Source organism: Salmo trutta, chromosome 1 (assembly GCF_901001165.1).
Source record: "Salmo trutta chromosome 1, fSalTru1.1, whole genome shotgun sequence".
NCBI classification, from domain to species: Eukaryota; Metazoa; Chordata; class Actinopteri; order Salmoniformes; family Salmonidae; genus Salmo; species Salmo trutta.
In genome coordinates this window covers 39,450,423-39,466,503 of record NC_042957.1, presented here as the reverse complement: position 1 = coordinate 39,466,503, position 16,081 = coordinate 39,450,423, and the positions used below count along the sequence as shown (strand labels likewise).

At 41.1% G+C, this 16,081-nt stretch overlaps 1 protein-coding gene across 1 annotated transcript in view; it reads right to left on the bottom strand.

Moving 5' to 3' along the window:
- The window catches only part of LOC115195645 (rho-associated protein kinase 2-like), an 89,743-nt gene that overhangs the window by 29,528 nt on the left and 44,134 nt on the right, over positions 1 to 16,081 (bottom strand). The window contains exons 3-7 of the mRNA XM_029755727.1: positions 9,666 to 9,825; positions 8,950 to 9,034; positions 1,511 to 1,590; positions 1,388 to 1,436; positions 1,166 to 1,301 (exon numbers count right to left, since the gene is read on the bottom strand). Coding sequence (XP_029611587.1) covers positions 1,166 to 1,301; positions 1,388 to 1,436; positions 1,511 to 1,590; positions 8,950 to 9,034; positions 9,666 to 9,825 — 510 coding nt within the window. The remainder of the gene's footprint in view (positions 1 to 1,165; positions 1,302 to 1,387; positions 1,437 to 1,510; positions 1,591 to 8,949; positions 9,035 to 9,665; positions 9,826 to 16,081) is intronic.

The following is a 16,081-nucleotide window of genomic DNA, read 5'->3' as shown; positions in this document are numbered from 1 at the left end:
ACAGTTTAAAAAAGGAACAGAAAGGGACAATATAAACCGGTACTTTTTTAGGGTTCAAATCGGTTCAGAGCTTTCTTTTGCTGGTCGGAACAGTGGAACGAAACAAAACAAAAAATATCTTTAATGGCCAGGCACCACAGGCAAAAATGTACGTTACTAACCAATTTTGAGATGTTTTTGGTATTTTGGTCCTTTAATGAGTACCTTGAAAAAGTAAACAAACAATGTAAATGCATATTTTCTTTAGTTTATCATACCACCGTAATCAACATTTCATGAATTTTAACAACTTTTAAATGGACATACATCTATCATTTAAAAGCTCACTACATTTAATCACACATTATTGTCAAGCCCATTTCATAGAGAATGTTAGAAACTGAACTATAAAGTAACTTACTTTGAAGAGATAGTGAAGAGATGATGGTCAAAATAGGCATTTGTCGATTGGTAGGCTAAATTCGATTTCTCGCAAGTCAGACTTCCCACACGCCAACACATTTTTCTCAGTTTCAGAATAATCTACAGTCACCACAGTTTGTGTAGTTATCCTTAGATACATTCTCCAGACTTACTCAAAGGGAATTGTTGATATGTTGTTACATTTGTATTCTAGATAACATTTTCTTGGAACAATTCGCCAAAAATGGCTTTAGAATTTTACAGATGGAAAGATGAAAAAAGTATTTATCCATAATCTCTTCTGTATAAATCTAGTCCTGGAGTGTCTAAACAAAATTAAACCAAAATATTTAGGCTGACTTCATCCAGTGTCCAGAAAAATTGATTTGTATGATATGCAAATATGTGCATATTTAATGAGATATCACGTCATTTGCATATTGTATACAAAAAGTATTATATTTGTGTCTACATTCAACTGGTAAAAATGTATTGTGATATGATTTAAAAAAATCACTATTAGGGTGTGGTGCCTGGCATTAAAGCCAACAGATAAAATGTCTTGATTTGTAATAAGCATGCACAAGCCCTTGTTATTGTATCTGTGAAGGAATGTTAAAATTACACAAATGCAAGTAATAGTCAGGATCACTGTAAAGTGATAATAAAACAAGAGCCAGTTATACATGCTTATGACAAGTCTTTCAATGCATTATAAGCTCATTACCAACTCATTATAATCAGTATACTGGGCTTAGCTTACGCTCATTCTCGAGGCTGCGTTTCCTGTCTGCCTCCATCTCCACCCTGCGGAGGTTCTCAGCACTCTGGTGCTGCAGCAGGGCCCTCTCTCTCTCCAGCTGCCTCAGAGATGACTCCACTCTCTGCCTGCTGCTCATCTACAGGGACCAGGAAGGGTTCATGTGTGATGTACATAGTCAAAATATTACTGACCATTAACTCTATTGGACATTGCTAGTCTCACCTCCTCGTCGAGCTCTTTGACCAGCTTCTCTAGACGACTAGTGGTAGTCCTGGGGAGAGAGGAGCATGTGTGAGTGTGTGTGTGGTGTGTGTGCTTGTGTGTTTGTTCTGAGGTGAGCCGTACTTGCACTTGTGCTCCAGGTCGTCTTTGGCCTGCATCTCATGGTTGAGCTGCTCCTCCAGACAATGGAGTTTATTTTGTAGCTGATCGGAATAAAAGAGGAGAGGGGGTAGAGTTAAGTACACACACTAACATGGAGCTCACCAGATGCACACTCAAGTGTCAATATGTCTGTCAGGCAGAATTATATTTAGTTTGTATTAGAGTTCTAGTTTGTCTGTCAGATAGTTCTATTGTGTCTGTCTTTCTGACAAAAAGTGACCATTTAAGAAAAATGAAAAGAAGGTCTTAGCGGTAACGCGGTTGGTAACGGCATGGATTTTATGAGAGGAAGCGCAACCTATCCAGCTGTGATGCACAATGCCCTAATGCCCATGGAACAAGAGAGGAGATGTGATCTTTGTGCTGGTAACACTCGTATTAATAAACATAAAAAACTCATGTTTTTTTTCCATTTGGTTTCATTTGGTTAAAAACCAAGCAAATAGCCTCCCTTCGATGAAGGCTGTTTTTTTGTCCTGCCGAATGCGTTCACCAAGTAGCCAAGTCTATCAATAAAGGATTTGACTTGTGAGACTGCTTTGAAATAAATCTTAAATCACCAAAGCTTTATTAAAAGATCAAGTTTGGGAGCAGCAAAACCTTGAGCAGACATCCCCTTTTTTTCTTTGTATTGTGACATTATTTTAGCCAGCTCCTGTTTTGGGCGTGTGTAAAAACCCTTCCACGTAGGCTACCCGTGTCCATGTGCCCATCATGAAACGAGAGATGAGATGATGCTGGTGACCCTTGTATTTAAAACTTATTTTCCTGTAACAATTGCTTTTCTATTTCATACGATTAAAAACCAAGCCCTCCATAGTCTCCCCTTACCCTAGGCCTATAGGCTATAACTAAGGCTGGTTTAACAGCAATCCTTTGTCTTTTTTATCCCGTCGATTTTAATATATCTTGCTTCTGACCCCAAGCTATTTAGAAATATAGTGTTGTTGAAAAAAAAACGTTTGATTGTTTTTCGTTTTATTTTTTAAAAACTTGTTTGAATGATTGCTCATCCTGGCTTTATGAAAATGTCTAGTTCACACGCAATGGAATTTAGGAGCCGTCTCCTATCTTTGGAGAAGTGTGAATGCGATCTGTAAGACGGTTCCATTATGCCAAATTTTTCTTTGGGCACTGCGGCCCCTCATAATGGGTTCAGATTTTTTGTGGCCCCCACCCACATCAATGTTGCCCATTACTGCTGTAGACTATTTAACAAACTAGGCTATAACGGACTAACATTCAAATTGGAGTTGATGACAACATAATACATAAGACTGTAAATACACAACTTGGAGAAACCACATACTTAGTCATGTAACACGTTCTGATCGGCCTGTGAGGGGTCAAGCCAACCATTTATTTATTAATCAAAACCCAGCCCTTTCGCGCCACCACCAGCTACTGCGCCCATAATTCCCACAGTGAAAATAGCTCAAATATTTCTGACACACCCCTGGACCTATAGTGCTACCGCCATCTCTATTATTTACCATTGCGTTAGGGTTGTGGGTGTGCCCTGAGAGTACCCTGAGAGTTATAGTTTGTCTGTCTGCCTGAGAGTTCTATTTTGTCTATCTGTAGGAGTTTCATTTTGTCTGCGAGTTCCATTTGTTATTTCTGAGAGTTGTATTTTGTATGACAATTCTATTTCTTCTGTCTGAAAGTTCTATTTTGTTTATCTGAGAGTTATATTTCTTCTTTTAATAAAAAAAAAGTATAACCTTTATTTGGATGGGACAATGCACTCCAAAAAAATAAGACTCAGCACTGAGAAAACATGTCGCACCAGATTTTGCTAATAGCTCATTTCTATCTGTAGTCCCTAAAACATCTAGACATAGGTGAATTATATACATAAAAAATTATACATCATACAGTAAACAAAACCCAAAGAAATCAGGACATAGAGACGTGTTTCAACACAGAAGTCAAAACATTGCACATAGAAACATATTGCTATTGGATAGAAATGGTAATACCTATTAATAAAAAGGAAGTATTGTACATAGCCCAGTTATTGCACATAATGAAATTAAACCTGCATATTTACTAATGTGTCTTCTGTTGCAATAAAAGTCATTATGGCGTTTTAAGTTCAAATCAATAAGTGCATGACTGATTGGACTTCATAAACAAACAAAAAACAATCTCAGTCGAGAACGCTTGGACGCTGCTACATGTTTTCAAAGCAGAGGGGAGACCATACCATTTCTTAGCTGCTTTGAATGAGAAGGTTGATTGTGCAAAGGTGGTGGACCATTTGGGGATGTTATAGTCCCCCCTGGTGGAGGTTATTGTTACCCTGCTATTTTGATTGGAGCAGAGGTTTACAAAGACCCTCAGGGGTGGAAGTGTTAGATTGTGAGTTATCTTGTAAACCAGGCCGATATCTGAGAACAGAATTAAGTTGTAAAAACTAAACAAGTTGAACTTGGTGATTATATTGCAGTGGTAGTAGTGACGTGTTTTTTTGTCCAATATTTTCAGTGCTTCTTTGTAGAGTGATTTGAGAGGTTACACGCAGTGGTGTAAAAAGTAGCCAATTGTCATACTTGAGTAAAAGTAAAGATACCTTAACATGAAAATGACTCAAGTATGTGAAAGTCACCCAGTAAAATATTCCTTGAGTAAAAGTCTAAAATTATTTAGTTTGAAATGTACTTATCAAAAGTACATGTAATTGCTAAAATATACTTCAGTATCAAAAGTAAAAGTATAAATCATTTCAAATGTCTTATATTAAGCAAACCAGACGGCACCATTTTCTTGTTTTTTATATGTATGGATAGGTAGGGGCTATCCACTCAGACATAATTTACAAATGAAACATTTGTGTTTAGTGAGTCCGCCAGATCAGAGGCAGTAGGGATGTTCTCTTGATAAGTGTGTGAATTGGACCATTTTCCCATCCTGTTAAGGATTCAAAATGTAATGAGTACTTTTGGGTGTCCGGGAAAATGTATGGAGTAAAAAGTACAATATTTTCTTTAGGAATGTAGTGAAGTAAAAGTTCAAAAATATAAATAGTAAAGTACAGATACCCCAAAAAAGTACTTTTACTGAAGTACTTTACACCACTGGTTTCAGGGATGTCTCACAAGCTTTTAACCAGCTGGTGATGCAGTAGGCGAAATGGGGAGAAAACCAAAGCATACAAGAATATTCTGGAAGGCTCGATGGAGAGAGCGTTTCTGATTAACCGGAAATTGGCATGGCTATATTGGATTGTGTTGGTCATTTTTTAATGTGTTTTTTTATTAAGTTGAGGTTGGGCTCAAGGATTATGCCAAGGTCACTTTAACTATACATTAATCTACATACTACCTCAATTGGTCCGACCAACCAGTGCTCCCGCACATTGGCTAACATGGCTATCTGCATTGTGTCCCACCACCCACCAACCCCTCTTTTTACGCTACTGCTACTCTCTGTTCATCATATATGCATAGTCACTTTAACCATACCTACATGTACATACTACCTCAATATGCCTGACTAACCAGTGTCTGTATATAGCCTTGCTACTGTTATTTTCAAATGTCTTTTTACTGTTGTTTAATTTATTTACTTACCCACACACACACACCTTTTTTTTCTTGCACTATTGGTTAGAGCCTGGAAGTAAGCATTTCACTGTAAGGTACAACAACACCTGTTGTATTCGGCGCACGTGACAAATAAACTTTGATTTGACTTTGATTTGAAGGTATTGAATTCTGAAACAGTTTTGATTTTTTGGACATTTATGAGGATGTCGGGGTAGACCTGCTGCTTTTGATTGACAGAGAAATACATGGCCACTGTTTTCCCCACATTTAGGATGAGACAGGAGTCATTGAGCCACTGTGAAACATTCTCCATAATTGATGTTAACTTTGCAGCCACTTGCTCAGCACTCTTTCCATGGATGTAGATGACTGTGTCGTCAGCGTACATTTGGATCTCCACTCCCAGGCATAAAGGAGGAAGGTCATTGATATATAGGCTGAACCACAGTCAAGAGCATTTTGGGAGAGGTTGAAACTGGAGAGTTTTGAGAGAAGGACTTTTACGGTTGACGTTAACAACATGCTGCCTCTGTTGAGCGGTTCACCTTAAACCCAAACTGCATGGGGTGAAGAGGGACAGACCCTGTATTCAGGTGTGCTGTGAGCTGTTCCTACAACTTAAGCAAACTTAGAGATGACAGGGAGTATACTGATAGGCCTGTTGTTGCCCACTTCCAGCTGGTCTCCAGATTTGCAGTCGGAAGTCGGAAGTTTACATACACTTCGGTTGGAGTCATTAAAACGGATTTTTCAACCACTCCACAAATTTCTTGTTAACAAATTATAGTTTTGGCAAGTCGGTTAGAACATCTACTGTGTGCATGACACAAGTAATTTTTCCAAAAATTGTTTACGGACAGATTATTTCACTTATAATTCACTGTGTCACAATTCCAGTGGGTCAAAAGTTTACATACACTAAGTTGACTGTGCCTTTAAACAGCTTGGAAAATTCCAGAAAATTATGTCATAGCTTCTGATAGGCTAATTGACATCATTTGAGTCAATTGGAGGTGTACCTGTGGATGTATTTCAAGGCCTACCTTCAAACTCAGTGCCTCTTTGTTTGACATCATGGGAAAATCAAGAGAAAATCAGCCAAGATCTCAGAAAATAAATTGTAGACCTCCACAAGTCTGGTTCATCCTTGGGAAAAATTTCCAAACGCCTGAATGTACCACGTTCATCTGTACAAACAATAGTACGCAAGAATAAATACCATGGGACCACGCAGCCGTCATACCGCTGAGGAAGGAGACGCATTCTGTCTCCTAGAGATGAAGGTACTTTGGTGCGAAAAGTCCAAATCAATCCCAGAACAGCAAAGGACCTTGTGAAGATGCTGGAGGAAACAGGTACAAAAGTATCTATATACACAGTAAAACGAGTCCCATATCGACATAACCTGAAAGGCTGCTCAGCAAGGAAGAAGCCACTGCTCCAAAACCGCCATAAAAAAGACAGAATACGGTTTGTAACTGCACATGGGGACAAACATCGTACTTTTTGGAGAAATGTCTTCTGGTCTGATGAAAAAAAAATAGAACTGTTTGGCCATAATGACCATCGTTATGTTTGGAGGAAAAAGGGGGAGGCTTTCAAGCTGAAGAACATAATCCCAACCATGAAGCATGGGGGTGGCAGCATCATGTTGTGGGGGTGCTTTGGTACAGGAGGGACTGGTGCACTTCACAAAATAGATGGCATCATGAGGAATGGAAAATTATGTGGATGTATTGAAGCAACATCTCAAGACATCAGTCAGGAAGTTAAAGCTTGGTCGCAAATGGTTCTTCCAAATGGACAATGACCCCAAGCATACTTCCAAAGATGTGGCGAAATGGCTTAAGGACAACAAAAGTCAAAGTATTGGAGTGGCCATCACAAAGCCCTGACCTCAATCCTATAGAAAATGTGTGGGCAGAACTGAAAAATCGTGTGCAAGCAAGGAGGCCTCCAAACCTGACTCAGTTACACCAGCTCTGTCAGGAGGAATGGGCCAAAATTCACCCAACTTATTGTGGGAAGCATGTGGAAGGCTACCCAAAACGTTTGACCCAAGTTAAACAATTTAAAGTCAATGCTACCAAATACTAATTGAGTGTATGTAAACTTCTGACCCACTGGGAATGTGATGAAAGAAATAAAAGATGAAATAAATCAATCATTCTCTCTACTATTATTCTGACATTTCATATTCTTAAAATAAAGTGGTGATCCTAACTGACCTAAGACAGGGAATTTTTACTAGAATTAAATGTCAGAAATTGTGAAAAACTGAGTTTAAATGTATTTGGCTAAGCTGTATGTAAACCTCCGACTTCAACTCTATGTACAGGGGTTCAAGATGGCTGTCTTCCATGCTTTTGGGAATGAACTTTCTTGCATTGATAACTTGACTATCTGGGTAATTGGGGTGGTTAGGCTGTCACTGTACTTTTTTAGAAATACAGTATCAAGACCAAACACATCTTTTGCTTTAGAGTTTGAGTGAGGAGAGCATTTTCTTGACCTTTACCTCACTGGTGGACAACAACAAAAAATGGAATGGCTTTCGTTGCTGGGGATCATGGACAGGTCTCTTGGGGTGAACTTTGGTCCCAGCTCTAAGACTGAGTCAATGAAATAATCATTAAAGGTGGGTGCGATGATTGAGCTGTTGTCCTGAAGCCATTGACTTTCAATTGTAGACTCGGCATGATCTTTCTCAGTGAGTTTGTTAATATTTTTCCATATGGCCTTGCTGTTCCCTTTTGCTTCATTGATGATATTGAGAAAGAAATTGGCTTTGGCTTTCCTGAGACTCATTGTCACGTTGTTTCTCACTCCTTTATAGGTTAGTTGGTCAACATGGTCCCGTGTGGCTCAGTCGGTAGAACATGGTGCTTGCAACGCCAGGGTTGTGGATTCGATTCCCACGGGGGACCAGTACGGAGAAGAGAAAAAAAAGTATGAAATGTATGCACTCTGGATAAGAGCATCTGCTAAATGACTAAAACGTAACATCTAGGGCAGATTTTAGAGACTGTTATAGAACAGTATCTCTTCTTCATAACTTGCCATAAAGTATCATCAAATCAGGGTAGGCCTTGTATTTTTGTTGGGTTTGTGAGGCACCTGTTTAGTGAACTCAGAAACGGCTCCAGGGATAAGCGACATAAGCGGTCGCTTAGGGCTCCAGGCCGCTTGCCCCACACTCAGGACACGTGCCCAGGGGCCCTGACCTCCAGGGGTCCCCCATTGATTTGTTAGTCACTTTCACTCAGATATCATTAACATTGCATAAGTCATAGCAAAATGTGTAGAATTGCAGGTAATTAGCTTTAAAACTGAAAAAATGTCTCTCCACCTCATGGCAAAATGAGTAGAATTACAGGGAATTAGCTGTAAAAAATATATTTTTTTTAAATTTCTGCCCCATTGCCAAATGAGTAGAATTGCATGAAATTTGTTAGAAAATTGCAACATTTTCACTCCGCCCCATTGCAAAAAGTGTAGGGAGGGGCAACCAAATCTCACTTAGGGCCCCCAAAAGGCTAGAGTGAACTTGGTTGTATTTGAGTCATCCGAGAAGTCAGTAGGTCTCAGTGTTCTTTTCAGTCTGTCTGTCTGAGTGTTCTATTCCATTGGTCTGTCTTGAGAGCTACTACGTTGCACCGACCATTTCAATATTGAATTTGTACTCAAATGTCAGTCTTGTCCCTTCTGAGCACACGTCTTCCCTTATTGTTTTAAAAACAAACCCTAACCCATAAATGCATGCATGTACACGTCTTCCCTTATTGTTTTAAAAACAAACCCTAACCCATAAATGCATGCATGTACGTACGCAACAATGCAACAACCTACCTCTCCTTCGATGCTGTCCTCTTTTTCCTCAGAGCTATCCTTACAGTCCTCCACAGATATCCCTTTATTCCCACCTCTCAGCAGCCTGTTAGAGAAGGAGAAGCAAGAGGGAGGAGAGAGGTCTTTAAACTGGCTTTACCTGAGGTGCCCTGCCAGCCATGCCAACCTCAATGCCAACCTTCCTCGCCCTCTGAGTACCCAAGCCCGTATCCCGCCCCATAACACATCCTGTCCAACAAAGAACCCACCCAGCTCAGAGTCCAGCTCTACAATTCCCATTCAATGATCATGATCGTGAGCATAAGAACAGACTTTTATCATGAGCTTAGTGGCTTTATTAAAAGGGCTATTGGAACAAGGAGGCAGTGTAAAGTACTGACGCAGCGTGTACGACTGGCTTAAAACAGTGTTACATTTCAACATAGAACTCTCTACCTTCTTTCTTTCACTCTCTCCCTCTTTAATTTCCTCTCTCTACAGCTGCAGGCACAGACATGACCTTAAGCACATTTTCTGCACAGTACAGAGAGTCTTACAAAAACACCCTTAAAAACATACAGCAGACTCATTCCAATGTAAATTTAGAAAACCAAACCAGATTCCTAGATAATTGGCACACTTGTTGAAGCTAAATATAACACTAACATGAATGTACACAGACACTGTATGGACACTAAACTTAACTCTTAGAATAGATAGAAACCAATTAGTCTTACTGGTCTTCCTTGAAGTAGGTGAAGCCCACGAATGGCAGCTGGTTGCCCACAAAGGCCCTTGGTGTGGGAAAGGTCTCCACGTCGCCTTTGTCATCCTTAATCTCGTCAAAGTTACTGGTGTCTATGTCACTGCTCAGCTCTGGTACTACTGGGGCCACGGCTGAAGAAGGGAGAGCGAGAGGGAGGCAGAGAGGAAGCGGGAGAAGCAGAGAGGGGGAGATGGGCAGAGAGAGAGAGATGCAGAGTCATAAAGAAGCAGAGTGTGTGTGTGAGCGTGAGAGGATAGAAAAGGGGTGGAAATAGTGTGGGTTTGGGTAAAGAAGGGAGAGGGAGACATAGCTGATTAAAATATGTCTAAAATCAACCAACTCAGCGCTAAAATTGGTGTCAATCAAGATACCTTAACACAGAGCTAACCATCAGTTCCTCCGATTCTCAATCAGTGTGTGGTTATTTTCACAATATAGTTTGTGATTTTCTAAGTGTGTGTGTGTGTGTGTGTGTGTGTGAGCGAGCTGGCGAGAGGAGAGCGAGCTGACGCCAGACCCGCCACTCCTCTCTCCCCCTACAGTACCCGCTTTGTGTCCCAACACACACTGTTGCCTTTCACACATGCAGCCTAAACACACTCCAGGAGAGATAGAACCAACTCTCCTTCTTTTGCTGCTCTTTTAAAGGCCCCTGGCTGCAGAGCAGGCGGACAGAAATAAGTTATAAGGGCCAGGAGGCGAAAGCTGAAAAAGTAAGCCTGCTCTGCAGGAAACTAAGCCGCCTTATTGAATCCCCTTTCTTCAACAGGATCTGTTCTGGCTCCAGGCAAAGATAAGCAAGTTTAAGACAGACCCTCAGTAGGGAGAGATCAAGAGATGGATGGATGAAAGACAGGAGAGAAAGATATATGGATATGTGACAGGTTAAAGGAAATACTCATAGCCTGTTATACATTAAAAAGTATAAGTAAGTTCATAGAATGTGAGGATCTTAAAACATTAAGGTTAAAAAGATCATGCATTCTGTATTAGTTGATAGAGATTGATAACATTAATATAATTGTGTTAAAGTTAAAATCCATCAAGTGTACAAAGGGTAAGAATTGTAAAAGGAATGTGCAAACGTTATATTGATTACTTTATTTTGTGGTGCCTAATTGAAGGGTAAAAGTGTTAATCTGTGATCTACTAAATGCTCTTTAATCCATGAGCCTGAGATCGATTGCTCTGGTCTCCACCCAAGTTCGCGGGGAAATCGCGGTCTTTTCCTCATTACAGTAAAAGTTCTCATTGAGGAAACAATACCGTATCACTCTCGTGATTATTTCTCCCCTTTTTCAGGTATGTTATTGATGATAAAACAGAGTCATTTAAATGTAATAACTCGCTAACATGTCAAGAGTGTTTAAGGTGTGTCTTGGTAACATCTTGAGAAAGTTAGAGTTACGTTTGCAGAGTAATGTGAGCCCTGCTCGGTTGCAGCTAAGGCTAGCTTCGTACTGAGAGTAGCTGCCATTTTATGTCGATCGTGAATGAACATGTGAATGAACATGTGCGTTGCTAATAAGATATGTTGCGGTGTTATTTGTGTAATGGTTTTTCAAACACTTTGTTGACTGTAGATAAATTAAGTTATGGTTTACTGAGTTAAAGCTTTGTGCTTGACAGTTACATTGAAATGAGTGTATGTTTCAGTGAATTACAGAGTATACTGTTGTGACTTGAATAAGCCTTGTACCCTACAACACTAGCTCTTTCCTGTAGATCTGTTGTTTTGTAAAATGTGTTACTTGTGTAAAATGTGTTACTTTGGTAAAATGATTACAGTAAAAGTTCTCATTGAGGAAACAATACCGTATCACTCTCGTGATTATTTCTCCCCTTTTTCAGGGGCGTAACAGATACAGAGAGTGAGTGATAAAAGAGAGGGAAAGAAAGAAAGAGAAAAAGAGTTGTGCGGTGAGATTGGAAAAAGAGATGCCGCTCTAGCTCTGCGGAGGCCAATTACGGCGCTGCTTACCCAGCATGCTCTCTGATAGCGGGTAGGCTAATGACAGGCAGCTGTGGCCACAGTGAGAGTGGAGAGAGGAAGGAGCGAACGTACCTCGAATCTGATCTGGGGCCTGGTGCAGCGGTTCTGGGGCATCCCCTCTCATTACCCCAATCCAACCCAGCCCGCCCCCAGAGTGGCTACCGACACCCTCTCCACCCCTTCCCTCCCCTCAATCATAGGGCAGGGATGCATCAGCCTTAGAACATGGCTGACGTTTTACATTTTCCCAACAATTCTGCTATTTTTTTTTTTTTTTTTGCGTAACTTTTTAAAAACGTATTGTGTACATATTGTGTACATACTGTCTCTTATGAACGAAAATAACTTCTGGACATGAGAACAGCGATTACTCACCACGGACTGGAAGAAACTTTTTCCTTTAACAAGTCCGACAAGAAGGATATCCTGCTTTCACTGGAACAGGCCCAGATCCACGCCTTTTGAGTGAAGAAAAGACGCAGGAAAAGGGGCCACAGATCGGGCAGCCTTCTGAGAATTCGTAGGCGAGCGAGTAAACTCCCACTGCCATCCGTTCTTCTTGCTAATGTACAATCATTGGAAAATAAAATTGATGACTTATGATTAAGATTATCCTACCAATGGGACATCAAAAACTGTAACATCTTATATTTCACAGAGACGTGACTGAACGACCATACGGACAATATAGAGCTAGCGGGATTTTCCATGCACCGGCAGAACAGAGATGCTACCTCTGGTCAAATGAGGGGTGGGGGTGTGTGTCTATTTGTCGAGAACAGCTGGTGCGCGATGTCTAATATTAAAGTCGTCTCGAGGTATTGCTCGCCTGAGGTAGAGTACCTTATCATAAGCTGTAGACCACAATATCTACCAAGAGAGTTCTCATCTATATTATTCGTAGCCGTCTATTTACCACCACAGACCGATGCTGGCACTAAGACCACTCTCATAAGCAAACAAGAAAATGCTCATCCAGAAGTGGCGCTTCTAGTGGCCAGGGACTTTAATGCAGGCAAACTTAAATCAGTTTTACCACATTTTTACCAGCATGTCACATGTGCAACCAGAAAAAAAAAATCCTAGACCACTTTTACTCCACACACAGAGATGCATACAAAGCTCTCCCCCGTCCTCCATTTGGCAAATCTGACCATAATTATATCCTCCTGATTCCTGCTTACAAGCAAAAATGAAAGCGGAAAGTACTAGTGACTCGCTCAATTCTGAAGTGGTCAGATGACGCGGATGCTACACTACAGGACTGTTTTGCTAGCACAGACTGGAATATGTTCCGGGATTCATCCAATAGCATTGAGGAGTACACAACCTCAGTCATCGGCTTCATCAATATGTGCATCCACGACGTCATCCCCACAGTGACTGTACGTACATATCCCAACCAGAAGCCATGGATTACAGGCAACATCCGCATCAAGCTAAAGGCAAGAGCTGCCGCTTTCAAGGAGCAGGAGACTAATCAGGACGCTTATAAGAAATCCCACTATGCTCTCTGATGAACCATCAAACAAGCAAAGCGTCAATACAGGATTAAGATTGAATCCTACTACACCGTCTCTGACGCACGTCGGATGGCAGGGCTTGAAAACTATTACAGATTACAAAGGGAAACCCAGACGCGAGCTGCCCAGTGACGCGAGCCTCCCAGACGAGCTAAATGCCTTTTGTGCTCGTTTTGAGGCAAGCAACACTGAAGCATGCACAACAGCACCAGCTGTTCTGGATGACTGTGATAATGCTCTCTGTAGCCGATGTGAACAAGACCTTTAAACTGTCAACATTCACAAAGCTGCTGGGCCAGATGGATTACCAGGACGTGTATTCAAAGCATGCGCGGACCAACTGTCAAGTGTCTTCACTGACATTTTCACCCTCTCCCTGACCGAGTCTGTAATACCTGTTTCAAGTAGACCACCATAGTCCCTGTGCCCAAGGAAGCGAAGGTAACATGTCTAAATGATTACCGCCCGTGGCACTCACGTCGGTAGCCATGAAGTGCTTTGAAAGGCTGGTAATGGCTCACATCAACAGCATCCCCCAAAACCCTAGACCCAATCCCATTCGCATACCACCCCAACAGATCCACAGATGACGCAATCTCAATCACACTCCACACTGCCCTTTCTCATCTGGACAAAAGGAACACCTATGTGAGAATGCTGTTCATTGGCTACAGCTCAGTGTTCCAACACAATAGTGCCCACGAAGCTCATCACTAAGCTAAGGACTCTGGGACTAAACACCTCCCTCTGCAACTGGATCCTGGACTTCCTGATGGGCCGCCCCCAGGTGGTAAGAGTAGGAAACAACACGTCTGCCATGCCTCGAGGGCCAGCGGTTCTAGTGTTAAGCCTAGTCCTGAACTAAAAAGCACCTTTGGTGAGTCTCCATTGAGCATGCTTTTTAGTCCAGGACTAGGGCTAATCAGTGGCTGGGAAACTGGCCCATATATTTTGTCCAACAGCTTTTTGCACACACACTGCACCTGTGCTTATAAGACATGATTCAGTAACAAAATCTGATGCAATTTGTCTGGGGAAATTGACATTGCATTCCAAATCTGACCACAGGGTGTTCAACTGGAGCAGTGAAATTCTCTCAAATACAGATTTCAGCCAGACACAGTTCATTGCCTTGAAAATAGCAAAACATTTGCTCAATTTTAGCTCAAGAGACGAAAGCAGAAAAAAATTCTGGTCTAGGGCTTGAGTTTGCCATTTCAGAGAGAATGACCATAACAAGACAATTTACGGGATAGGACGGAGTCTCCCTCAGCAAACCCTTAATGCCCAGTCTAGGCCATAGACCAGTGTTTCCCAAGCCTTGTCCTGGGGACCCAAAGGGGTACATTTTAGTTTTTGCACTAGCACTAACACACCTGATTCAAAATAAAGTTTGATGATGACTTGATTTGTTGAGTCAAGTGTGTAAGTGCTAAGGCAAAAACAAAAATGTGCACCCGTTTTGCTCCCCAGGACCAGAATTGGGAAGCACTTCCCTAGACCCAGTGCTTCTCAATCCTGGTCCTAGGGAGCCAAAGGGGTGCACATTTTTGTTTTTGCCTTAGCACTTACACACTTGTAAGTAATCTGTCAAATGATTAGGTAATCTGTCAAATGATTAGGACATGTAAACAGCTTAAATCAGCATTCCAGCTCTGTATTTGATCTGCACACGTGCCAACACCGGTTATCGCAAGCCTCCTCCTATTATGTGCAAGTAAAGTACGCATCTTATAATTAGATTTCACATACAAACCTTCTATGTCCAAACTCAGAATCAAATAAGTCTTAGCAAAAATAACATGGTTACTGTTGTACAACATTTATTTTGTTTGGCGATTTTCAGTATTTATCAAAGTCCCATCAGTAGCCTGATTTCAGATGTGTCCATGTAAACTGGATGATTAGGGAAATCGTTCTTGCAAAGCATTATTGTTTTCATGTAACCGTGCTCACTGTGTGATACACCTGGGTCCTCTACCAGGCAAGTTTACCACTGTTGCAGGGGTTTTTAAACCTCTTAATTGTTGCCGTAATATTGGTAAATGGTATATTTGTTTTTTCAGTAGATTTTTCTACCCATTGCCTGATTTATGAAAGTCAACAACCATTTGTCTCTTTTCATTTGTGATTTCTTTGCCTGGTGATTTTACATGCTTGTTAAGTCATTTTATACCCCAGTGAAACAGGAAGCCATGGAAGTAGGGCTGCACAAGTAATTGAATTCACATCGAAATCGCAATATTGACGTGTGTAATACCCATATCTCAAGAGATCCAATATTTTGAAACACCACTCAGCCGCGTGTCCTCTTGTGGCTGCTTCCAACACACACCAAGCCCCACCCCTGTCAATTAAGCTGTCACGATCGTCGCACAGAGCGGACCAAGGCGCAGCGTGAGTTGAGTTCCACATACTTTATTATATAGTGAAACTACCAAAACCATAAACAAACATAAAATGAACGTGAAAGCCGTAGTGCTAAACACACTAACACAAACAATATCCCACAAACCAGGTGGGAACAATGTAGAACTTAAGTATGATCCCCAATTAGAGACAACGATAAACAGCTGTCTCTAATTGGGAACCATACTAATACACCAACATAGAAAATACAGACTAGAACACCCCCTAGTCACGCCCTGACCTACAACACCATAGAGAACCACGGGCTCTCTATGGTCAGGGCGTGACATAAGCAGTGCAGTTCCTCCTCCTCAGTTAGATTCACTGTAAGTTATCATGCTGTTCTGTTTGGTCAAATGCAGTAAACAGATTGTTACAAACAAGAACGATGCTGATTTACACTTTGCTTCTTAATATACATAATTGTATTTCTATGATTCCAACAGTTCATCCAAGTGTGTT